Source organism: Lygodium microphyllum, chromosome 20 (assembly GCF_053477565.2).
Source record: "Lygodium microphyllum isolate KBCC chromosome 20, Lygodium_microphyllum_v1.1.10, whole genome shotgun sequence".
NCBI classification, from domain to species: domain Eukaryota; kingdom Viridiplantae; phylum Streptophyta; class Polypodiopsida; order Schizaeales; family Lygodiaceae; genus Lygodium; species Lygodium microphyllum.
This window is the reverse complement of record NC_141154.1, coordinates 45,865,532-45,892,645: the sequence shown is the minus strand read 5'-3', so window position 1 is coordinate 45,892,645 and position 27,114 is coordinate 45,865,532. Positions and strand designations below refer to the sequence as shown.

The 27,114-nt window shown below is 42.1% G+C and overlaps 1 protein-coding gene across 1 annotated transcript; it reads right to left on the bottom strand.

Moving 5' to 3' along the window:
• Nucleotides 1-10,926: 10,926 nt before the first annotated feature.
• LOC148018882 (fructose-bisphosphate aldolase 1, chloroplastic-like) lies at nucleotides 10,927-14,240 on the bottom strand. The gene is made up of 6 exons (XM_087701139.1): nucleotides 13,932-14,240; nucleotides 13,182-13,451; nucleotides 12,852-12,961; nucleotides 12,008-12,098; nucleotides 11,647-11,916; nucleotides 10,927-11,441 (listed from the first exon to the last, which is right to left on the bottom strand). Exons 1-6 carry the CDS (start codon nucleotides 14,100-14,102, stop codon nucleotides 11,163-11,165), a joined length of 1,191 nt encoding a protein of 396 aa, XP_087557265.1. The 5' UTR covers nucleotides 14,103-14,240; the 3' UTR covers nucleotides 10,927-11,162.
• Between the last annotated feature and the right edge of the window lie 12,874 nt (nucleotides 14,241-27,114).

Here is a 27,114-nt window from a genome sequence, read left to right as displayed (position 1 = left end):
TGGTCATGCGTCAAGATATTATAGTCGGCACCTTCGTCGATCAAGGCATCAAAAGAATACGTCCGTTCTCTGCAGTGATCGTGATTCGTAGGTAGGCGGGTGCCATTGCTTCTTTATCTTGATTGGTCAGTTCGATAATAGTGGCCACGCAGACGTGACAAGGGCTTCAAGCATAGGTGGCTCGTGCAACAACGAATGGGAAGGAGATAGTACTTTTTCATGCGACTGCCATTGAAAAAGCCTATTCCTTCACCTTCGAGTGTCTCCAATTCAACATTGCATGTTCTACTAATTGTACGTACTCGGAAAGGTCCTAGTCCTCGAAATTTCATTTTCTCTTTGTGACCCTCATAGAGTATAGTAGAACGAGGTCCCCTTATCAAAGTTGCACTGTTTGGCATGCTTGTCAAACCCATCTTTCTTCATGCCTTCTCACAAATCAGAGCGTAGGTGGCAAAGAGTCGAGTCTCCGTGAGACGCTCTAACTCCACTAAGCGGTTGGTCCAAGCCTCTCTTCCCTCCCAATGCTCCTGAGCTGCTATCCTTAAGCTAGGGACAAAGAACTCTAAGGGTAGAATGGCCTCCGTTCCATAAGTCAGCCTAAAGGCGTCTGTCCTACAACCATCTTATAAGTTGTACGATAGGCCCACAAGGCCGCCATTAATTTGTTATCCTAGTCACTTCGTGATGTGGATACCACCTTCATAAGCACGTTGACTAGGATTTTATTCATGGATTCTACTTAGCCATTTGCTTGAGGGTAGTAGAGCGAGCACCTTCTATGAATGATTAGGAAGGTCGAGAGTAGGTGGGATATCACTTCATTAATGAAGTGTGTGCCTTGATCACTTACTAGTTCAATTGGACATCCAAAACGTGAAAGGACCTACTCCCCCAAGAACTTCGCCGTGGTTCTAGCGTCGTTCTTCCTAGTGGCTCTTGCTTCTGCCCACTTCATCAGGCAATCAGTTGCCACAATGATGTAGCATACCTGGGAGTACTGTGCCGCAGGACTGATAGGTCCAATGAAGTCAATGCTCCATTTTTCGAAGGGCTGTCGTGCTATTACGGGGGTCAACTCCATCTTATCCTTGCGTACAGGCACCTTAGTCCTTTGGCACTCATCACAGTGTTTTACAAATTTAGCAGCATCACAGAATAGGATGGGCCACCATAGTTGGGATTGTAGCACCTTATGGGCTGTTGTATCCCCACTAAAGTGTCTTCCAGCTATTCCACCATGCGCTTCTCTCAATATATCGTGCATCTCCTGCTCACACACACATCTAGGCAACAAATTGTCTTGTCCTAGCCTGTAGAGTTGGCCACGATCAGTTGGTATGGTTGGATCTTTAAGATAAGTCTCCTTAACCTGGCTTTCTTAATAGGTCTCTCAGGTAGACCGTTCTCTAACACTTGAACTATATCATGGGCCCAATATGGCATCAGATCGGCTCTAAACAAGTCTCTTTCGCTAGACAGGCCAAAAGATGAGCGTCCTATAGGTCGTCAGGAATGCCTTGTCCAGTAGCTTCTCCTGTGGGTATGCGGGACATGTGATCAGCCATGTAGTGCTGCTTTCCCTTACGTACAACCATAGAGAAATCAAATTCCAACAAGAGAAGTAACCATCTAGCTATGCAACCTGTAGCGCACAGCTTGTTCACGAGATAAATCAAGGCTTCATAGTCAACGAAAAATGTGAAGGGGGTGGCCAACAAATAATGCCTAAATTTCTTTATAGCAAACACCATGGCTAACCCTTCCCTTTCTGTAGTGGAATAGTTCATCTCCATTTCAGTGAGTTGCCTGCTGGCAAAAGTTAGAGGCATCTATGTGTACATGAAACGTTATGCTCCAATCTGGGGCTCGTAAGATTGGTGCAATGGTGAGAGCCTTCTTCAACTCTTCATATGCACGTTGGCATTCCTCAGTCCACTCGAATACGATCAGCAGCTTGTACAATGGTCTAACAATCAATGCGTAATTCAGTACAAAGCGTCGATAGTATCCTGTATGGCCTAAGAAACACTGAACACCCTTGTAGTTAATGGGTGGTGGTAGGTCGACAATAACCCTGACTTTTGGGGGTTCAACAAGAGTTTGTATAACCGACACCATTCAAAGACAGCTCTCAACTTTTCTAAGTGTTTGGCCCAACTAGAGTGTACGCATAAGTCGTCTACGAACACCTCTAGCTCGCATCTAAGCATATCCTTGAAGATGGTGCACATTAATCATTGAAAGGTCGCAGGCGCATTCATTAGCCCAAAGGGCATAACGATGTAGGCGAATACACCCCACTCTGTGGCGAAGGCAGTCTTGTGCCTGTCGTCAGGGTGCACTTGCACTTAATTATAGCCAGAGAAGCCATCCAGGAAGGTGTAGGCTTCTTTGCCTGCTACCCTCTCCAGCATGTGCTCGATATATGATAAGGGGTAGTTGTTCCTCTTCGTAGCGGCATTAACTTTCTTGTAATTTACGCACACTCGAATTTTACCATTCTTTTTCATAACGATCACTATAGGTGATACCCAATCCGTGTGCTCAATCTCATATATAAATCCCGCCTTCATGAGCTTATCGATTTCCTTCTTCACTACATAGGCGTGTTTGGGATTCATAGGGTAAGGTCATTGCTTTGTTGGCACCGCATCTGGAACCATTGGGATATTATGGGTCACAACCCTAGGATTAACTCCTTTAAGTTCCTTCAAGGACCAGGCAAACACGTCGACATACTCTTATAGGAGAGCAACAAGTTTAGCCTCCTCATCCTTGGTCAAGTCATCAGCAATGAACACAAGTCGAGGCTTCTCGCCTTCCCCTATCAAGTTGACTTCCTTGACCTTGGCAGGTCCCTCAATTGGCTCACTGGTTTGCCCTTGTCTCTTTGTTCCTAGCAGAATCACCACTCTATCACCCTTCTTAAACTTTGTGAAGCGTTTGGGGAGATCCTGCAGCTTCTTTTGCCTCTCTGCTTCTGAGTCAGTCCTTAGTTTTCTTCCTGGCCTCCTCCTTTAGCCATCTGCACCTTAGGTGGACTGGCAAGTCCCCTTTGGTGCGTCTGACCTTAGAGGGTTAGGGTATTTCAGGATCACTCTCCGTACTGACTTTTGACTCTGAGTTAAACTCACATCTCTCGCTTGAGGAAGGAGTTTCGCCAGGGGATCGTAATTCAGTAGGTGTATCCGTCTTAAGCACTGGAACTACCAATGGTTGCGCCACTCCTGCCTGCTCGTAATCCATGGCTCCTATGTGCTCCAACCAGGATCTATCGCACTCCATCCGCATGATTCCTCTTTTATTCCAGCCTGCCCTTTCCCTTCTAGGCCTAGAGTCTGCCTTGATCTGTTCGATCGTTCTCTTTTCAGTGTCATATTCTATCATGTCTAACTCTTCTTCACTCTCGTCTCCAATAGAGCGGTAGTCCTCGTACTCCTCATCATCAGAGTCTTGCCCCTCTGACTGCTCGTCATCCCCCAGGCTTTCCTCTCCAATCTCCTTTTCGTCAGTGACTAAAGCCCAATTGTATAATAGGTTCAGATCGTGAATTTTGGTCCATTTCCACTCAGGCTTAGCCAAAAGATCACTTAGGGGTTTTAGATTGGCAGCCATGTTGCCCTTCAGTTTATCGGTCAGGTACTCTATGATTTCTTGAAGCTCGAGCGTATTGGTGGGGATATGGAACGAGACCGGTTTCCCTGGGTTACGTGAGATTCCTGCCATCATGCAGAGTGGCACGATGGGCTCCCTTGCTGGCATGCTTGGAGATTTAGCAACTTGCCTATATAGCTCTTCCTCATCTGAGAACAGTAGGTCAATGGTTGCCAAGACGTGCATCCAATCTCGCTCGTCCTAAGGGCAAGGGATGTACTTGGTCAATGACCCATAGGGTTTGCTTGCCTGTGCATAACCTTTTAGCATGGTTAAGATAGCATCAAGGTCGGCTAGGGTAGTCTTCCAGGTATCCATCTCAACCCTTACCGCTTCTGTTCTATTCCCCAAGAAAATGAGATTGTTACCCCAATCTTCAATAACTCGAGCGTTCCTCATCCAGGGTCGGCCTAACAGTATGTCGTAGTCCACTCCCTTCATGACAATGAAGTTCACAGAAAACTATGCCCCTATGATCTTCACTGGCCAGTTCTTTAGGACCCCGAATGGTCTGACCTTCATTCTGTTGGCCAATGTGACATTGAACCTGGCCGTTTCCACGGGTGGGTTTCCCAAGGCTTGTAGAACTGCGTGGCTCAAGACACTGACACCGGCGCCTGTGTCTACGATTCCTTTTCGTGTTACATCCCCCAAGGCTAAGATAGGTAAGACTGCATGCATCTCAGTGCCTTTCTAGAAAGCATTGACGTGTAGTGACCTTGGAACTGAGTGTAGTGTTAGGCTTGGAATCCGCGTGACTGCGTCCTGCTCTTGCAAGTCAGCGGCAGTGTGCTCCTCTTTTTCCTCCACCCAGTACTTTAATTATTGCCATAAGAAAAAGTGTTGCCGAAGCAGATCTCCTAGGCTCAAGGTTACTGGCGTGGTTACTAAAGTGGTGAGGAGGTTGTTGGGTGGTTGCCTTCCTCCTTGGTCAGCACTCTTTGGCCATATGTCTTGGTTAGCTTGCTGACATGCTTCTTCCTGGTCTTGCCTCTGTGGCATCTCATGTGGTGTGGGTGTGTTCCCCGATTGAGGTCACGACGGTGAAACGGGTGTACTCACACTAGAGAGATCTTCAATTTGGTCTTCCAGTATGGGCTCTACGTCCTTAAGGTGTTCCTGGGCGTCCTTGACCCACTCCTTAACTTTGGTTATAGCCTCGAGTTGTCATTTGGGGTGGGGGTATTCCCCTACCTTGGCACTCCCTAGTTCTGTTGTCTTAGGAGCTGAGGTCTCTGCCTCTGTATCAGTGACCCTCTTTCCTGTCACTAGCGTTGTAGCTTCCTCAGTCTTAAGGGTAATCTTTGTGTTTGTTCTCTTTCTCCTTCTCCTCCGGCTTTTCTTTCCCAACGAGGCTGCATGCAGGTTACTTGGCCCGGGCAATGAGATGCCTACATGTTTTGTTTGTGCTCGCATCATGACATGTAGTGGGATGGGCGTATCCTCACTGTCAAAGGTTTCCACACCAAACAGCCCCAAGGGTACTGAGGGCATGTTGACAGAACTAGTTGATGGCTTCCGTCTAGGACAGTCAGGAAATAAGTGTGTGATTCCACACTCGGTGCATCGAAGGTCAGCTTTGTCCTTGTTTGCATGTTCCCTTTCCAGGCAGCGTGATAAAATATGGCCTAGATGATCGCAAGTCCAGCATGAGATTGGATCTTGGCTTGGTCCTCCAAAGCCTCTACCTCTTCCTCTACCTAACGCCATCACCGGACTAGTGGTCGGTAGTCCATCAAGACTGGATTGCCTTCCTCATCATAGGATATGTATGGGTTCACGTAGGTCTCCTCTTCACTAGGTTCTTCCACATAGTGAACAGGAGCGTCACTCGGTGGATGGGTTACATAGGGCCCTGGTGGTTTGGATATGCCTGTTGGGTTCATCTCTAGCCTAGGAATGGCCGGTCTTACGTCATTTGGTGCTGGAAGCACCAACTGGGCTCCCCTGCCAAAGAGGTTAGGTGGCCTGTTGCCTAAGTATGGAGGGTTGTATTGCTGCACACATGGAAATCTCCTTGGCAGTCTGCAATGTAATGCGTCATGACTGAACCTACCGCAGTTCGAGCACAGCCTAGATCTAGGATCTTGGCACTCAGCTGACAAGTGGTTACCGCCACAGTGTATACACTGCACATGTGACCGCACAGGTTTCCTCATTTGGTCTTGCAATCGTGCAAGCTCCATTCTCACCTCAGCCAGCTCCTGGCCTTGGTCAACACTCTTTTCCTTATCCTGTATGCTAGAGTTCTCTCTCTCTCTTGAAACTGTTGACCACTCTGGAGCTCTCTGACTTGTATTGTCCCGACTGGGATTCCTCATGCTTCGCTCCCTAAGCTAATCGTCCACCCTTATTGCCTCTTCAAAGACTCTAGCTAACAAGTCTCGGTGTAGAGTGGAGTTACTAGCCAAAGCCTTGTAGAGCTCCTCACTTCGAATTCCATTTATAAATACAGTAGACACAGCCTTCTCGTTAGGTCGTTCATTTGCAGGGATCCTCTTGAAGAGGCTACACACATGAGTGACATAGTCCCTTACGTCTTCCTTTTCCCTCTGACTAACATTCATCAACCGGACGATGAGATTGTCAGAGTACCCTGCCTCAGAGAATCTCTTGATAAAGAGGTCCTTAAGACGGGCAAAGTTTGTGCGCTCAGCTGCATCTAGACTAGTGTACCAAATTCTCCTCTTATCACCTAAGCACAGACTGAAAGCTTGAGAGCGTTGTGCAAGGTCCCTGAGACCGTTTGCTTCGCAAACTTGTTCAAATTGCTCCACAAATCTATATGGGTCATTGCTAGGTTCATACTTGTCTAGCTGCTTTGCTATAATAGGGATTCTAGATTGCCCCTTTGCCCCTTGCGTGACCCCTAATCCCGAGAGTAATGCGGTGGCTAAACCTGTTGCGCTCTGCTCAGCGGACGTATTGTCCATGAATCGCTTAGCTACGAGTTCACTCAACGTTAAGTCAGCCTCTGCTGCTTGTTCTCTCTCTGTATTTGGCCCTACTTTGGCTGCACCAGCCAAGGCAAGCACAGGGCCTCATACATGTCTACATCTTGTTGGAGTTTCCTAGCCTTCTGCTCGTGGTTATAGGCAATTATGCCCTCTAGCGCCTTTCTAATCGCTTTTCTTTCCTCCTCTAGGCTTGCTACCACTTTCTCTACTGGTCTGCTCTGAACTACCGTCCTAGTCAACAAGTCGTACTCATTGACTAACTCATGCACTAAGACTGGAAATTCTCCCAAGTCCAGTCGGTCCTCTCCTTGTCCGCCTCGTGATCCTAACATTCCTCCCACTTCTAGCTCCACAAGGTCGTCGATCAATTTGAGTAGCTCTGATAGCGTCTGATCCTCTATGTTGTCGCCTTCTGGATCTTCGTGTCCTCTTAAGATCCTATTGATGGGGCTCTCAAGCACCCAACTATGTTTTGGGATCTTCTCCTAATAGTGGGTTCCTTGATGTTATTATATCTCCTGATGAGTTCCTTGTTATTGAAAGCAGTTGTCAATCTTATTCACAAGTTGTGCTTCGTGCTTTCTAGTGCTCAGTGTGAAAACAGGCTTTTTCTTTTCTTATAGTGCACCTTTGGTGATAAAGTCAAAAGTGAGGTGCGGATGCAGGAAATGCCCAATGCAAACTCCACTCTTCCCCCTCACGTTCGTAGCCTGATATGGCTCTAAGCACAAGGTTCTAGCTGATCTAAGGTCTTACTGAAAGTCCATGCTACGTTCTCTATTCTGCTTCAAGGTTGGTTGGTTGGTTACCGAAAGTCAAGTTCTAAATTCAGTCCGCTCAGTGTCTAGCTGTTTGGGGTGAATCCTTGGTTATCCTGTCTGGTCTTTGGCTTCTAAGGGCTAAATTGGGTTTCCGGGGGGGTCAGAGATGTGAACAGGATGGCCAGGACTATCAGACAGGTTCAAAAACCCTCTATTTTAGATTTCTTGGTCCATCTTCATTCTACCGCTGATTCATCAAGCATTATGCGGCTATTGCAACCTCTTTGACTAACAAGTTGAAGAAGGAAGCTTTCTTTTGGGATGCTCTTGCAAATAGTAGCTTCACCCAGTTAAAGGAACTTCTTACTTCCGCTCCTATTCTAGTATGCCCAAATTACTCGAAAGAATTTACCATACAATGTGATGCCAATGGCCGAGGCATTGGGGGCATTTTGTTACAAGAGCATGGAGTGATTGCCTTTGAAAGCCGTAAGCTTACAGATAAAGAAATGGCCATGAATGTTTATGACCAAGAGATGTTGGCTATCTTGCATGCAATAAAAAAATGGTACCATTATTTGTATGGCAGTCGATTCAGAGTCCAGAGTGATCACAAGGTTTTTAAGTATTTCCTTACCCAGTCCAATCTTACTCCTAAGTAGCGTAGGTGGATAGCTACACTACAGAATTATGATTTTGACATCACTCATACGAGGGGTAAATATAATATAGTGGTTGATTCTCTTTCTCGTATGTGGGCTTGCAAAGTTTCAGCAATGGTTGAACTGCATAGTGACTGGATTGAAGAACTACAGGAGGCTTATCTTTTGGATTAAGAGCTCAACCGTATTTTCCAAAAATTACATCAAGGTCTCATGAAAGAATACTCGCATTATCAGCTTAAAAATGGCTTTGTTTGGTTAAATGGTAAGATTGTCATTCCTTCTACCTCTTCTTTTACATGGAAATTTATGGAGGAACTATATTATTCGCCTTTAGCTGGACACCTTGGAGTTTTCAAGACCTATGATAGAATCAGCAAAATTTTCTATTGGAAAGGGCAGTGGAAAGATGTCAAGGACTTTGTCATGAAGTGTATACATTGTCAACAAAATAAGGACATCACCCATAAGCCAAGTAGTTTGTTGCAGCCATTATCCATTCCTACAAGTAAATGGACTCGCATTACCATGGATTTCATTACTAGCTTGTCTACTACCAAAAATGGATGGAGTATTATATATGTGGTGGTGGACAGCCCATTTCATTCCAACCAAGACCCAGTTTACTACTTTTCAAGTAGATAGTCAATTCATAGAGCAGATTTTTAGACTACATGGATTACCACACGTAATTGTTCATGATAGAGATTCAAAGTTCATGAGTAACTTTTGGCAAGCGGTACTCACATCTATGGGCACCAAATTAGCTTCTACAGCCTATCATCCACCCACAGACTGATGAACAAACAGAAAGGGTAAATAGATGGTTGAAGACTTATGTTTACCATTTCTGTTACGACATCCAAAATTCATGGGATTCTTGCTTACACTTGGCTAAGTTTGTCTACAACTCCTTTACTCATGCTAGCATTGGAGTTTCGCCCTTTGAGGCTATGTATGGCTATAAAGTGCCCTTCCCCACAATCATCTTTAATGAAAGAATCAACCCCTACGGGAAGGAGTTAGAAAGAATGCAAACCCTTCTTCAATAGTGTAAGATGAATCTTAGGAATGCTCAAGATCAAATGAAAATGCATGTTGAATGAAAAGAGACGACCTTTAGAGTTCCAAGAAAGAGAATTGGTTTTATTGAAGGTGCCCAAGTCTAGGTACTCTACTTTGAAAGATGGATCTAGTAACAAGCTTGCTCACAGATTTTATGGTTCCTATCAGATCCTGAAGCGCATTGGAGACTTAGTATACAAATTGAAGCTATCCTCTTCCACAAAGATTCATAATGTCTTTTCCATTGGAGACCAAAGTACTCTTCAAGAGTTACATTTTGACATATGACACATCTCATTTGAACACTTCTAAAAGTTATGGTAAATTTAGTCCAATAAGGTCTATTTACATAACAAGCTGTCTACTTCATTCAAGGTGCAATAGTTGGAGACTTCATGGTTCCAAATACTTTTGAAACATTCCTCATCATGTATATAGCTGAGGCTTACTATTGTTCTTTCAATATAGTCCATCTATCGACTATCTTTTATTCATTTTTTCATTTGTAAAGCTGTAAAAACAAAATAATATTCTATTCTATCCGTCGTTTTCCAATCTTTACAAGTTTGTTTTTGATGGCAAAAACCTCTGGGATAGGATGGATTGTAAAAAGTTGAGAAAAATAAGGATTGTGTGTAAATAATAATGATGTTATGCCATGTTACACTACCATTGATATAAAAGAAGTGGACATGTTAATTTTCCTATCTTTTGACACATTAATACATTTATTCATCATCTCTCCTTGCTCATCTTCAATGGTTTCTTTCCCTTTCCTATCTCTCTCCTATTCTAATCTCTCCTCCTCACTCTTTTTCTCTCTTCTACAATCTTCTCTCCTTTCTCTCTCTCCAATTCAATCCTTGACAAGCAGCATTTAATCGCTCTCATCAGCATTGTGAGCTCTAAGCATGATGTCAACCAAGCTATTGATGACAAAGCTAAGGAGCTTCTTGCGACATGTATGTTCTTGCTTCAAGACCTACATACTTTCAATTTTGGTACAGAGTTATGTACAACACTTCAAGCTTACTGTGCAAATATATATTCAAAGTCAAGTATCAATGGCCTACTCTACAATACATACTTTCAATTTTGGTACAGAGTTTTGTACAACACTTCAAGCTTACTGTGCAAATATATATTCAAAGTCAAGTATCAATGGCCTACTCTACAAAGGGTATTATTAATACGTTCAACGAGGGTGCCCACTTGCATCTTTGCTGTTTGCCTACGAGATCCCTAATATGGACTAGCTGAAGTCAAACATGAGGGATTGACCAAGGGTGTACATCAACCTAGTGGGAAGGTGGCTGTGACTAGATGGTTGCAAGTGCCTAACATCAACGTGAATCAATCAACAGCTCTATGGATAGACTACTTTTAAGGTCTGTGAGGATATCTCTCAAGCACTATAATCGAAGGTTTGCCTACATGAAAATGAAATCATCTACTTGACTCGGAAGGACACTGCAAAATCTTTTGGATATGAGCTAGACAATCACAACTGTTTTGAGATACTCCTAATATCCTACTAGAGTTGGAACATGACTTTGGAAGCCCTTTCAGCAAGAAAAAGCCACTGGCAAACAGTGATTGTGAAAACCTAAGCTGAGCTTCTTACATGCATTCCATCGGTGTCACATTTCATCATTTCTCGCAAACAAATGATTCCTCCCAAGAGAGCTGGAAGCAGACTAAACTTTAAACACTATTGTCCTTTCTTTGGGGCCCCAAAAACCAGACACAAGCACAGGTGCGGTACAAGATCACAGACTTTAGGTCAGCCACTATAAGAACAGAATAAGCATTTATCAAGAATACTTGCTTGTCATTCATGAAAAGACATTATGGCTTCTTTACGCTGATGTGATGTATGGCATATTTCAATGACCAATATCTCACCTCATACTACAACTCAATACTTTTGTCTGATAGCAGCAATATGTGAAGGTGATCAAGAGCAGCCCATTCAGCCCACATCTCTCAACAACAAAACAGGCATGAAAGAGCACAGAGGCTTAAAATGAGGGTGTGCAAGAAAGGTCTATACAGCCACTCTAGTATGTGTATCCTGAGACGAACATGCCCTTCTTGGCCTCTTCACTCTCACCTTCAGCTGAGTATTTGCCAAGCTGAGCAAGGGAGTTGGCCTTGGCGCGAACCAGAAGGGCTTTCTGAGCAGCCTCTACATTTTCTTTTTGTCCACCCCATGTCTTGAGCACTGTGTTTTGTAAGGCTCGTGCATAGGAAAATGAGACGTGCCATGGGTTGGGCGACTGGTTCATGGCATTCAGGTTAAGAGTAGCTTCCACCTCAGATTGGCCTCCAGACAAGAACTGAGCAGGAGAAAAATAAAATATCATGTTAGATATCATGAGTTTGCAAGGTATCAGAGTCTATATGCTACTAGAGTCCAAGTTACCACCTTAACTTGCCCTATAGACGTTTCACAACTGTACAAGCCATTATTAACTCCGAAAATATAAAACTCTCCACGAATAACCACAAAGACCCTCACTCAATTGAAGAACAGACTGTTACCATGATCCCTGGAACTGCAGGAGGCACCCTCCTCTTGAGCAAGTTGAGGGTGTACTGAGCCACAACCTCCGGTGTAGCCCTGTCCTTGCACTCAGCACCAGGGGTGACCATGCTAGGCTTCAACAGAATACCCTCATACATCACATTATTCTTGGCAAGAAAGTAGAACACCTCATTCCACACTTTCTCTGCAACAGCTGCAGTTCTGTCAATACCATGATCACCATCCAACAGAACCTCAGGCTCCACTATGGGAACCAATCCATTGTCCTGCTCACATGTTTAACAAAGATTAGAATGAACTGTGTTACAAAATAAGACAGTGGTTATGGTAAACACATAAGAAGCCAGTAAACCATACTTGAGAGATGGAGGCATATCTAGCAAGCCCCCAGGCTGCCTCTTGAATAGCCAGCTCAGAAGGTCCGTTGGGAATGCTGATGACAGTGCGCCTGAATAACTCATAGGATGTTAATAATAAAAATTGAAACTCATCAACCAACTAACAACATTTAAAGCATATCATAACCCTGGCAACACTCCAATAATAATGAAACATTTCTTTGAACCTATACAGGACAGATCAGATCACTCAACAAAGGTGCACATACAAATATATCCTGATACATCCCAAGCTTAGCTAGACAGCATGTCTCATGTCCCGAGAAGACTCCAGCTTCTACCAAGACCTAATTGTGCTTCAATCTCAAACATCAACATAAACATGGAGCAAACTCAGTAACATTTCAGCTCTCCTCATCCCTACAATGTCTAATACATTAATGGCTGCAAGATGAAAGGATCATATAGGCTATTGAATCACAGGAACGTCTGCAAACTTTGCTAGACAGCACATATCACTTGTTCCAGGAAGACTCCAGCTCATGCCAAGACCTAATCATGCTTCAATCTCATACATAAATAAAACATGGAATAAACTCAGTAACATCTCGGCCCTCTTCATCCTTATGATGTCTAATAAATTAGAGGCTACAAGATGCAATGACCATATAGGCTTCAAAATTGCAGGAAAGTCTGCACAAGGTTTGCATATATACTGAAGTAAGTAATCAAGGCCCAGCCAACCAGCCATAGAATCTACCTCACTTATTCTTGAATGATTGCAATAGTTGCAGTACTCAATTTTCATTTCAAATAAAAAGCAGAGAGCAACACTGCATCAGGGAGATGCCAACTGCCCATACCATTTAGCAAAGCGGGCCCCTTGCTTGTAGTATTCAGCTGATCGAGAAGCCAAACCATCCAGCCCCTGGCACCAGGACTCATCATTCGAACCAGCCAACGGAACAAGACCCTGTCAAGGAACAAGAGGAAACATGCACAGCCAGTGCAATTTTTGAAAGAGAATCAGATTGTGGAATGATGTAGAAACCATCCAATTGCCATCTCAAGCACTCAGTGCAACAATCGCATTACTAGCTGAATACAAGTTGAAACAGGAACTATCCAACAGCCGTATCAAAAACCAGAGTACTTCCACATTGTAATCAAAGACGTGATTAGGAGGTTATCACCTTGTCTACTTTGATGCCAGGTGCAATGCCCTGGTCCTTGAGGACTGCCACAAACTTCTTGCCTTCCAAGGTGGACTGGTAGAGAGTCTCCTCAAAGAGAATGGCGCCAGAAATGTACACCCCAAGGCCTGGAGTGGTTACGAGCAGCTGCCTGTATGCCTGTCGGTTAGCCTCAGTGTTCTCCAAACCTATGGAAGCAAGCCGTTTCCCACAGGTAGCGTTCGACTCATCCATGGCCAAAATACCGCGTCCAGTAGAAGCAATGGATTTCTGAAAAATCGCAAGCATACAGGGAAAAGACATAGGAAATTTCAAATCAGGCACATAATCAAGAATTCAGAGCATCACTAACATTCGAAGATGCTAATCATAGTTTGTCAGAAGGCTCAGGCAAGCAAAATATCAGATTGTGCACAATTTCAAACACTCAGACCATCAGTAGTGTCAGAAGTTGCTCATCAGAATTCGTCAGAAGGCTCGGTTGTGAAAAATAGAGCACATAGCCTATCGGAAGGCTCGGTCACGGAAGATTTCACATAGTGCACATAGCCTAAAGCTTGGAGAATCACTGCTGTCAAAACATGCTGATCTCTCTCTCTCTCTCTCTCTCTCTCTCTCTCTCTCTCTCTCTCTCTCTCTCTCTCTCTCTCTCTCTCTCTCTCTCTCTATGTCCACACATTCACTACGTATAAAAGGCAAACTAGGAAAGGCGCACAAGTTCATACGGACAGGCACACATATACGGCGTACCGCGGTCTTGATGAGCTCCTCTGTGTAAGCTCCGGCCCTAACACAGAGTGCGCCGCCATGGCTGCTGGTAGCCGGGCAAGAAGAGGAAGAGGAGGCCGAAGGCTTCAACGACTGGCCGAGAAACTGAGACGAGGCCAGGGAGGAGACTGCTGGCTTCAAGAGAGAGGCCATGTCCGGCGATTAATGTGTGGCACGTCTGCAGGGGGGAACGCGCAAAGCCGCAGAAGGTCCTGAAGAAATGCACACTCTCTCTCTCTCTCTCCCTCTCAGAAGAGGAACGGGGATGGACTCCGATGGCTTCTCCTGCCGGGATTGCGGCGAGGCCACAAATATTTAGATGACAAGACGAGGTGCGATTTGATGGCGCAGAAGAAAGGAGAGACGCGAGACGAAGGGCAATTCGTGGTGCAAATCGATTCCCAGTGAATGAATGGCTCCCGTGTCTTCCATTATGTGGCTTTCACGAGATAAGAGCTTACCACGTTGGCCCACACACCCCCGCCCTCAACCTTTTTTTTCCCTCTTCCACACACCCCCGCCCTCGACCTTTTTTTCCCTCTTCCACATCGAATTCACTCTTCCACATCGAAAGTTACGAAGGATTCACTCGGTGCCTTATTATTTCAAGGGTACCTTAGAGGAGTGCTCCCTTGTGTTTTAGTTCGCGAGTGGCAGCTTAGATGGTAGGACAACTGCGTAAGCAATGGCAGGTCAAGGGTTCAAATCTTGTAGTTGAGTAGCTACACTACCTTTGCTCTCAAGGGTATAGAGATCAGGATGAACCCCAACATTTCAAAATTGATTCATCGAAATTTTTATTAAACCCCACTCATACACAGTCACACACAACAAATGTGGGGTTTCTAGAGTTTCTAGGGTGTTGACGTAGGTTTAATAGCACTAACATTGCCTGGACAATTCCAAAATTGATTCATCGAAATTTTTATTAAACCCCACTCATACACAGTCACACACAACAAATGTGGGGTTTCTAGAGTTTCTAGGGTGTTGACATAGGTTTAATAGCACTAACATTGCCTGGACAATTCCATTCTTGAATTATCCTCAGCAAACACTACCTAGCTATTGCACAAACTCGTCTATCATTAGTGCACTCCAACCTAAAGTGGTCATTCTTGAATTATGCTCAGCAAACACTTCCTAGCTATTGTACAAACTCGTCTATCATTAACGCACTCCAACCTAAGGTCGTTTACACACTTATGTGAATGGATAGGTTGGAAGAAAAAAAGTGTTTGTCAACCACGTTTCACAATATCATGGATGTGGGACGCTTCTTGGTGGGCAATCTCCCCTGTCTTGAAATCCATCCGCACCCAAGGTGCTAAACGAGAGCACATTTTCAAGTAAAAAATATTTAAACGGAACCCCCACCAATCAACATGCATTGGAGATTTTAAACCACTAGGTCAGGCTTCACTTTTCGGTATACTTGGGTGCCATTTAGTATGTGAACATATCACTTGATTAATTTGAGGGTAACCATTCTAATTATGGCCCCATCACATCCCCACTAACCCTCATAATAAGCGGCCATACTGAACTCTCCAAAGTAGTAAACCCATCATAGCCGCATTACATGTTGTGGAATGCAACTCTTAGAATGAAGAGTAATCTTAATGAAACCATCGTAAATATAGAATATGATTCTGGGAAGAATGTTTGCTTTTGGCGCAAAATTTCATCATATCTCTATGTTCTTTCCATAGAAAATCTTTTCAACGACCCTTCTTTTGAACGTCAATACCTACTTTGCCCTTATAAAGGAAGGATAAAAACATCTTCAAATGATATTGCAACCATCAAAATTTAAGGGATGACATTAGGTTACCTTCAAGTGCAATGTTGGGTATGTTGACAATAAGGCAACAAGTCAGCTAACACAATTTCACACTATGATTGTGGTCACAAGTTCAAGTCTTGATTAAGTGTATTGCCCTCTCATGATAATGGTCACAAGTTCAAGTCTTGATTAAGGGGTCAACCAATGTATTGCCCTCTAATCAGCAACAAGGTTGGCTAAAGTCTACAATGGTTGTTGAATTAGTGACTTACATTTTACCTAAGATTTGGAAACTCTTGATACCTCTCAAAAGTATCATGTTTGCTTGACGTGTACAAACTGCACACTTCAACTCTATATGTAATCTCCTAGTCAATCATCATGTAAGATGTAGTAGAGGCACATAGAGGGACTTCATTTAATTTTGTATCATTGCATAAAGATTCTACACTCCTTTCCCTCACTTCCGAATGTCAGTAAGCTCTTTCCTTTAAGGCATAGTTAAAATTCAATAACTGTAGTTTTTGAAATTGTGGCAAACATGGCTTATTGTTGTATGCAAGGTCCCTCATATTCGATGCATATGAATATGTGAAAGAATATACCTCATATGTAATTTGTAGGTTATAATTACACATAACACATCCTAACCTATTAAAATACTTTGAGGTTTCCTTCATTAAGAAGAATGCAATCCTCCAAACATATAATAAGTTCAAAATGAATTAAGTGAACATGAGACATTTTGGGGCATGTTGGTTAATGTATCCGTATTTGATGTGCTTCTCGCCAAAATATCCCACAAGCATACATAAGGTTTTTTGCCACACTTCTTACAACTCACTATTCCTAACCGTGGAATGTTTCCAAATAATTGGTTTTGATCCAATAGTACTCCAAAGCGTCTCTTGTGATTTCAATATGTTGGTCCCATGGAATGCCAACCAATGATTCTTGTGATTCCTATCCATTGTAGCCACATGTTTGATGAAAGGAATGTGATTCTCTCTCTCTCTCTCTCTCTCTCTCTCTCTCTCTCTCTCTCTCTCTCTCTCTCTCTCTCTCTCTCTCTCTCTCTCTCTCTCTCTCTCTCTCTCTCTCTCTCTCTCTCTCTCTCTCTCTCTCTCTCTCTCTCTCTCTCTCTCTCTCTCTCTCTCTCTCTCTCTCTCTCTCTCATATTGTGGGATATGCCTTTAAGGCATCTTGGGATTGTTCCTACCATGCTAAAACTACATTCATAAAGATGGATGCATGCATGACACCTCCATAAAAACAAACAAAAAAGGCAAGATAGGAGTGTCTAAATAAAAGAAGGCTTTCTACTAAAACCTTTGTCACCTTCATGGGGTAGACTATTGAGTGAAAGGTGGCTATCATGTATACACTTTATTGTTAGAGATTGTCAAATGTAAGACTCGCCCATGAAGTCCACCATGCACATATTTGTGTGCTTTATTGTTATACCTTGTCAATTAAAGATTAGACCATGAAATCTACCATTGACATATGTATTTATCTATTTGTGAATTTTGAAGCCATTGTGTGTTGGAAGGAGATTTGAGAGGTAGAAATGAAAGTGTATGCAAATCTATTCTATATATTACATAGAGCTTTGTCTTAGGATCCCGAACAAACTAGAAAGCTCCCAAGCCTATGTGGCACAAGAAGAACAAGTTTGGTATTCAAGAAATAAAGAAGGCTTTTTCTTAAAGGGTGAGTAGGGGTTATATTCTCTCTCTCTCTCTCTCTCTCTCTCTCTCTCTCTCTCTCTCTCTCTCTCTCTCTCTCTCTCTCTCTCTCTCTCTCTCTCTCTCAATTGAATAGAGATACACATACACATAATGTGTCTTTTTAATTGAACTTGCATTCCTTGCATGCAAAATGCTATGGCATTATGAGGGAAACAAAGTTACCATGTGACTTCGCTTCTCTATTGCACAGTAACTTCACTTCTCCCACTTCTTCCTCACACACTCCATTACACCTCTCTCTCTCTCTCTCTCTCTCTCTCTCTCTCTCTCTCTCTCTCTCTCTCTCTCTCTCTCTCTCTCTCTCTCTCTCTCTCTCTCTCTCTCTCTCTCTCTCTCTCTCTCTCGCATATGGTTTTCCCCAAGAATGGAAGGAGAATTGGATACAACCGTTGTGTAAGGGAGGAGATCACAATTTGCTCACAAATTACTGCACGATTATGGTCAATTCAGCCATGGCAAAGCTATTCAGCACTATCCTGGAAATGCAATTGAGTAAATGGGTAGAAAGTAATAGCAAACGAGCTTAAGGTTGCCCACTCTCCCCTACATTATTTGGTTTATGCATTGATAAGCTAGAGGAAATACTTCTCACAGCTATGAATGAAGAGGAAGCCAAAAGCCCGCATATTGGTATGTTTGCCATCTTGCTCTTGCTTTATGCAGATGATGTGGTCTTCTTTACATATATTGGAAAATGTATGCAGCAGTTCATGGGGATTCTTGAATGGTTTTGTCAAGATAGTGGTTTGACAATGAATGTAACAAAAACAAAGCTAATGGCTATGCGCACCAAGCAATCAAAGACCCCACCAAAGGTACATTATGTGGGATAGTCTATAGAGGTAGTATCTACTTTCAAATACTTGGGGATTGAGATACCTGCAGACCACAAATAGCATACATGTGTGGAACGGCAATTAGCGGCAGGGAAAAGCAAGTATTATCACTTTGAAAACAACTGCAATCGTACAGATACTAAATGCTAGAAAATACGTTGTATGATTTTTTATGCATATGTTCTACATACGGTATTATATGGAGTGGAAGTATGGGGGGGGGGGGGGGGGGGGGAGGGGAGCATCTCCTCATCTGCATGGAACGACATTGAGAAGCTGCAGAAAGCTTTTATTCGTAGGGCCAATTGAGGTACATGCTATGATCCGAGTACTAAGATATGCCACCCGAGTACGTCAGATGGATGATAGTAGGCTCCCCAAATGGGCATGGGATGCTAGCACACGCCTACAGAAAACATGGAAAAGTAAAGTGCTTACAACAAGATGGGTATTGGATATGTGAAAATGGTTTAAAGGGTGGGGAGTGGATATATATCTAGATATGGCCTCCAAAGATATATGCATGGACACATTTCAATGAGACCTCTTACGAGCGTACCAAGTAAAACATCAAAGCAAGGGAGCAAACGGTAAACTTTCTTATTACAGTATCCATATCTATCCTTCATGTTGGGAATCCTACATGTAGGTAGAGGCACACGCGCAACCATACATAGCCAACCCACTCTCAGTGGTATTTAGACGGAGTATTGCACGACTTCGAACTTGATCACACACTTTATTGATCGAGACAAGTGCATGGAGTGGATAGGCAAGAGAGACGAGGTTATGCAAACTGTGTGGACTACAGAGTGTAGAATCAAAGGAGCACATGATTATGACATGCCCAGCATATGCACACATATAGGCTGACTTTGATATCTCTTTACAGGGGCCACTTCACCAGTTTCTGACCACTACTCCTATATCAAAGTTAGGGGCTCTCATCACCCGCATGTTACACTTTCGGGAGAACCACGGTGCATAGATCGTTCTTTCACCATAGCTACCCTTTCCTACCACGGGGAAGGAGAATCATTGTATATCTGGAAAGGTCCCATGGATCATAATTTGGCCTTCTGTGGATGATAATAAACTACTCTCTCTCTCTCTCTCTCTCTCTCTCTCTCTCTATCTCTTTGTCTTTCTAACCCTAAATTTTTTCAAATTGAAGCTATATCATCTCTCTCTCTCAAATTTTTTCCTCTCTAATTCTCTCTCTCTCTAACCATAAAATTTTTTTGATTGACGCTCTCTCTCTCACCCTAATTTTTATAAATAAAAATTTTCATCTCTCTCTCTCCCTCTCTCTCTCCAAAGAGAACTATGTCATTTCTCCACTCGCCAACAAACTGTTGTCACCACACAGCGTCCGCTTCGACCACTACCATGTTTCATCTTGCTACACCTTCAACTACTAGAATCTCTCTCTCTCTCTCTCTCTCTCTCTCTCTCTCTCTCTCTCTCTCTCTCTCTACTGAAGCTCACCTCTAATGCCACCATGTTCCGCTAGAGACTAAAGTTTACCTCTCTCTCTCTCTCTAAAAAATTCTTCTCCCATCTCTCTCAAATATTCTTTTTCTCTCTCTATTTCCCCATCTCTTTGTCTCTCTAACCCTAAATTTTTAAATCAAAGCTATAGAATCTCTCTCTCTCTCTAAATTTTTTTCATTTCTTGTCTATCGAAATTTCTCTCTCTCTCTCTCTCTCTCTCTCTCTCTCTCTCTCTCTCTCTCTCTCTCTCTCTATTTTCCCATCTCATTGTCTTTTTGACCCTATATTTTTAAATTGAAGATATATGTATGTGTCTCTATGTCTGTGTCTCTCTCTCTAAGCCTAAACTTTTCACAATTGAGGTTCCCCCTTTCTCTCTAATCCTACATTTTTTTAGATTGAAGCTCTCTCTCTCTCTCTCTCTCTCTCTCTCTCTCTCTCTCTCTCTCTCTCTCTCTCTCTCTCTCTCTCTCTCTCTCTCTCTCTCTCTCTCTCTGTGCTACCAATGAACAATGGTGGCTGTAGCGTTCACTTATGTCACCAATGGGTTTTACCACTTCATCTTTGGCCATAATCCCTCCCTCTTTCTCTTGCCTTGGACACCACCATGTTCTGCCAAAGACTAAAGCTCGCTCTCTCTCTCTCTCTCTCTCTCTCTCTCTCTCTCTCTCTCTCTCTCTCTCTCTCTCTCTCTCTCTCTCGTTGTGTGTCCATCAACCCACCTTCTAGTGCAATGTCATTTCCAATGCTACTGCAGTCTACTACAGTTCTCACTTTTCTTGCCTTCCACTACAGTGCTCACTCCCCTTTTGCTGCGAACACCACTTCCACAACAGTCATGGCCATTGCCTTATGCTATTGGGCCCGCAACAATCACAGTCACCAACCCGAGCACCCTTCTGGTGGGGGGAGGAGAGAGAGAGAGAGGGAGAGAGAGAGAGAGAGAGAGCTATGCTGGAGCAGCCGCCACAGCCACCAACCGTTTCCCTTTTGTTGAACACCACTTCTACAATAGCCATGATCATTGCCTTACATTATTGGGCTCATAACACTCAGGAGCACTAGCCCTAGCACCCTTCTAAGGTGGGGGGAGAGAGAGAGAGAGAGAGAGAGAGAGAGAGAAACCTATGCTACAGTAGCCATGGCCACTAGCCTCGCCACCCTTCTAGGGAACACACACATAGAGGAATGTGCTTCTTCTCACCTCATTCTCCCCAAGCCCCTTTGTTGCAGTGTGATGCAGACCAAAGAGAGAAAGAGAGAGAGAACCTCCTACCCTTGTAGAGGTGATCTATGGAGCTTGGCTAAGTGGGCCAAGCCAGAGAGAGAGAGAGAGAGAGAGAGAGAGAGAGAGAGAGAGAGAGAGAGAGAGAGAGCACATGATCTATGATTTCTTTGGAAGAAAGAGAAATGGAAGAGGGAGAGAAAAAGACAAGGCTTTTAACAAAGGAATTTGACAATGTATTGTTTTCTTGGGGGAATTTTTGAATCCGGGTTTAGGATCTTATGTTAAGTTTGGAACAATTTTGGTGGTTCAAGCCAAAATAATAATATAGTATAGATATTCCTCTCTCTCTCTCTCTCTCTCTAATTTTTTTAAAATTGGAATTCTATCTCGCTCCCTCTCTCTCTCTAGACAGGAGACTATTGTTTCTCCACCTGCCAACGAACTATTGTCACCATAGCATCTGCCTCTACCATTGCCAAGTTCCACCACTCACCTTGGACTGTAGTGCCCCTCTCTCTCTCTCTCTCTCTCTCTCTCTCTCTCTCTCTCTCTCTCTCTCTCTCTCTCTCTCTCTCTCTCTCTCTCTCTCTCTCTATCTATCTATCTCCCTGGTGCACAAATCGGATGCCGTAAGCGCGTGTAGTGAGCGTCAGAAGGTCCCCAAGAACAAAAGAACTCTACTTTTTGCACACAAATCAATGTAGAAGACTTGCACGACATGAACAAGAGACCAATTGGGTGCAATCTCCCCCCATGCCTTGTGTGAGCGCTCCACAAAGCATGTATTTTATGTGTTAATCATCTTCAAGCTCAAATAATAGCCCAAATTACAAAATAGCACGCTTTTGTTTTTTGAGTTTGCTTTAGTGCCAAATAGAAATAAAGCTAATGGACGGGCGCCCAAGAAGTCAGGCATACCCAATACAATGTCCAAATACAAATATCTAAATCGTGTGCCCATGCACATTCAAAAATAATAAATAATATCAAACGCCTTGATAAATAGGCGCGACAAAATATAGGCGCCATGCCTAAGGTATGCGCCCATCAAAATATAGATGATAACTCGAATACATGCTATTCTCCAATGCTTTCCACCGCCACTGCTGCTATCTCTACACATCGACTGAAGCATTCACAATCGTTAGTAAAATAATACAATTAAACCGACAAAAGTGAATACCTAGCAGTCTTCAGCTACATAAATAAATTAAATGGTTAGAAATCAATCCTAACCTTAATTTATCACGAGTGCACACTCTAAACTCATAAACGTTTATTAATTTAAATATGTATTTTGCGGGATCACCTGCTATGGAATCACCCATGTACATACTAAATTAACAAAACACCCGAAAAGGATAGGCATCCCCATCAACTTCTCGCACAAAGAGTCCACTTTGTGTATGAGCCCCGGTAATAAAAGTTTACGGAATCCACCGTAAAACCTCACGGAATCCACCGTGAAATATGCCTCCTGGTATCATACCCCCGGGGTAGGATAGCAATTGTTCTCAATTGCTATTAGCTCAATGTGGAGCTAACAGAGTGGGGAAAGCATTTAAGTCTCTAGCGTGCATCCATTGGGCCTCTTTAACAGGATGGTTTTTAAACTTGACCAAATATCTAGAATATCTACGGCCAGTTCTAGTGGTCATAAAGTCAGTATCTATAATAGTTTCAGGTTCAAGGATTTCAGTCTCTTTATCTAACAAAGGTGGGTTTTCATAGATAGGGTGTACAGGTAATTGGCCTCTAAAGGGTCATAACAAACTAATATGAAAGGTGTTATGAATTTTCCAATGTGGTGATAGTTCCAGTTTAAATGCATTATCATTGATTTTGTGAATGATCTTGAATGGTCCATAGAATCTAGGTGCTAATTTCACAACTGGGTGTTTATCTACACTTTGTAATCTACGTTTTTCTATTCGTAACCAAACATAGTCATCAACTTTAAAATTCATGGCATGTCTTTTCTTATTTGCTTGTTTTGTATATGATTGCTGGGCTTTGGCAATCATATCTTTAACTTCATCAAAAATAGTAGCGTGTATGTTAGCAATATCATCAACACTCTAAATTTTATTTGACAATGATGCAACAGGTGTAGACAATCTATATCCATAAATAACTTCAAATGGTGCTTTCTTTGTAGCTATGTGTGGCATATTATTATATGCAACTGAAGCAAATGTAGATATGTATCCCATGTGTGTGGTTTAGAAATAGTGTAAGCACATAAAATATCTAAAATAGTACTGTTAGTAGCTTCTGTTTGTCCATTAGTTTCAGGATGAAATGCAGATGAAAAATCAATCTTTGTTCCTAAGTTAGCAAACAAAGTAATCCAAAAATTATTACAGAATCTAGAATCACGATCAGAAATAATAACTTTTGGTAAACCATGATTAGTAAACATAGTTTTCAAAAACAACTGAGCTGCTTGAGATGCAATTAAAGTTTTCTTGCATGGAATGAAATATGCTTGTTTGCTAAACCTGTCTACAACAGTCCAAATCATATCATGGTTAGCTTTAGTGTTAGGTAAACCAGTGATAAAATCCATAGAAATCTGTTTCCATGGTCGTGATGGAATAGATAAAGGCATCAGTAAACCATACTATTTACCATGATGTCTCTTAACTCATTGACATACTAAACATTCAGAAACAAAGTTAGATACATCAATATCGGATGAAAACTCTGAATGAAAGCTACCCATTTAATATGTCGGTCGGATATTTGGGGTTGACTAAGGAGATGTCTAATGCTTTGTTGGTCAGTCTTAATCATAAATTCAGAACCCATTAAGTAATGTTTCCATTGACGTAAAGCTTGTACTACAGCTAACAATTCTTTATCATATGTAGAATATTTAAGTTCAGATGGTTTCAGTTTACAGCTAGAATAGGCTATGGGATGGTTATCTTGCATAAGGACAGCTCCTATTCCAGATCCGCTAGCATCAGTAACTACTTAAAAGAATGGTCTATTGAAATCAGGTAGTTGTAATATAGGAGCATGGGTTAATGCATGTTTCAATAAATCAAAAGATTTTTGTTGATTATCAGACCAATGATAAACAATACCCTTCTTTAAAAGTTTAGTCAAAGGCAATGCAAGTAATGAGAAATTTCGCACAAACTTTCTGTAAAAACTAGCAAGACCTAGAAAAGAACGTAACTCATGCACATTTTTGGGTATGGACCAATTCAAAATTGCTTCTATCTTTTTAGGGTCAACCTTAATACTTTCTGATGAAACAATGCCTAGATATTCAATTTCGGACTAAAAGAATTCACTCTTTTCTGGATTAGCATACAATTGATTATCTTTTAACAACTTGAAAACTAAAGACAGATGTTCATAATGCTCATTCTCATTTTTATTGAATACCAATATATCATCAAAGAATACTGTAACACAATGCTGATATTTCAAAAATATGCGATTCATCATTCGACTAAATGTAGCAGGTGCATTAGTTAAACCAAAAGGCATCACTAGAAATTCATAGTGTCCAAATTGTGTTCTAAATGCAGTTTTGAATATATCAGATTTATCCTATCTTACTTGATGATAACCAGATTTAAGATCTATCTTACTGAATATGGCAGAACCTTGTAGTTTATCCATAAGATCATCTACTCTAGGAATCGGATATCTATTCTTAACTATAATTTTATTTAGGGTACGATAATCAATGCACATACGATAAGTATTATTATTCTTCTTTACTAATAAAACAGGGTACGCCAAATGGAGAACTACTAGGTCTAATTAATCCTCTGTTTAACAATTCCTCTACTTGATTTTGAATTTCTTTCTGTTCAATTTGGTTATGCCTATATGGTGCTTTACATGGTGGTTGTGTACCAGGAATTAAATCTATTTTATGATCTTCAGGTCGTGAAGGTGGTAGTCCAGGTGGTAAATCATCAGCAAAACAATCTTTAAATTGAGCAAGAAATTGTGTATGCCTAGGATGCATATGTTTTTCTTTAGCTTGAATTTCATTCACCCAAATTAAATAAGATTTACTACTTTTACATAATGCACGTTTAGCTTGAGTATGAGTAAGCAGTGGAAAATTATTGGATGTGTGCATACCATGCAATGTAATTGGTTTTCCTTGAAAATAAATTTTAATTGAATGCGTGGAATAATCTATGTCAGGATTATACTGATGACGCCAAGGCATACCTAGGATAATATCACTAGACTGCAAAGGTACAACCAGGAAATTTCTTCGTTCAGTATATTCACCAATTTTAATTGCTAAGTTATGCACCTCTTGTGTTCCATTATATCTTGTGCCTAGGAATGCTGCTTTAATGCGATAATGTGTAGAAACAGTTTGTAAGTTCAATTCTTTCACTAAGTTTGCAGAAATAAAATCATGTGTGCTACCATCATCATGGAAAATAATCTTTTCTTTACCATGCACAAAAAAGAATGTGGAGTTGGCATACCTGGCAAAGTATCTGAAGGAGTACCAATGTCGTCATCATCTTTTGTAAAGTCAGGCATTTCCTCACGTTCTTCTTCTTTCATTGCTCCAAGATAATTGATATGGACAGGTGGTTTCTTTGATTGGCAATTCGCTGCTAGATGTTCAGGTTGATGGCATTTGTAACAAACTATGGGTTTGGCTTTATCTACATTATTGGCAATGGTAGGAAGTCTAGGAATATTGGGATTTGGCTGTGAGGATGGCTTAGGGTTTGGATTGGTATTGGATGGCAAAGCAGGTGGTCTTGTCCAAGACTTACGGAATGACGATGGAAGAAAACGACTTTGATTAAATCTTCGGAAATTTGAATTGAATTGCTTGGAACCATAGTTACCATTTGCTTGAAATTGTTGTGGACGCTTGTCTCTTCCTCGAATCTTGTCTTCAGTGTCATGAGCCAGGGAAATTGCATCTTCAAGGGTTGTTGGTTTGAACATGTTGACTTCAGCATAGTAATGTCCAAGTAGGCCAGACATAAACTTGCGTTTGTGAGTCGCTTCAGGTACATCTTCGAGCATGCGTAGTTGCAGTAGGGCATTCCAAAATCGTTCAGTGTATTGGGAAATAGGTTCACGATCTCTTTGCTGTAGAAGATCCCATTGCTTTATGGCTTTTTCATGGAATTGAGGAGGAAGGAAATTCTGCAAAACCTTCTTTTGGAAACTCTCCCAGGTAGTGGGACAATCAATGCTCTTGCGAACCACAGTCCACCATAGAGATGCTCGATTGACTAAATGATTAGTGACACATTTAATTTTTTCTTTCTCAGCATATGTCTCTTCATGAAAGTAATCATCAAACTGACTGATAAATGCAAGTACAATATTTCCATCTCAAGATCCATTGAAAGTACGAAATTTGAAGTTTCTTTTACTTATCTTTGTTTCTTTGCGGATGAATTGAGCTTCGAGCGTCGCATCGATGGTACGTCGTATAAGATCTTTGGGTTGCGGTCCATCTTTGTCAGTGGTAGATCGTTGCAAATTGACCAATTGAACTTGCAAAGCTTGTCGGGCTCTTCGTTCTTCATCAAGCTGCATCATAATTAAATCCAATTTTTGTTCCATCGTTGGTTCGGGTAAATCACCTTCAGCCATTAAATCGTCCATATTTTGTTCCGTCATCCTATAAAAATCCAAAAGACTTCACACTCTCGAAATCTGATTAGCGGGATGAGCGTAGCTCAAAGGCGGGTATACAAGGCTTATAGATTTTTATTTGGCTTTTACGGTCTTTGTTTTTTGCGGTTGCGGGATTTGTTATCTTCGTAGAAACTGTGTATGACCTTTTGCGTGTGCTGAAACTGGTTCAGTAAGTCTGCATGTGTGAATAGAGTCTTCCAGACAGCAATTCCGTAATTCTGTGCTTCTGCGCAGGAACAACCTTTATGGGAGTAATTGAGATAAGTCGGTTTTGATCCTCTGTGACTTACAGGACTTGCAGGAGTAAGAAGACTTGCAGAACTTGAGTGGTTAAGCTTGTTTAAAGCTTAAGTGACTTAGGCTTAAGAGGACTTAAGCTGACTGATTGATGAATTTTAGGGGAGGGGGGCCG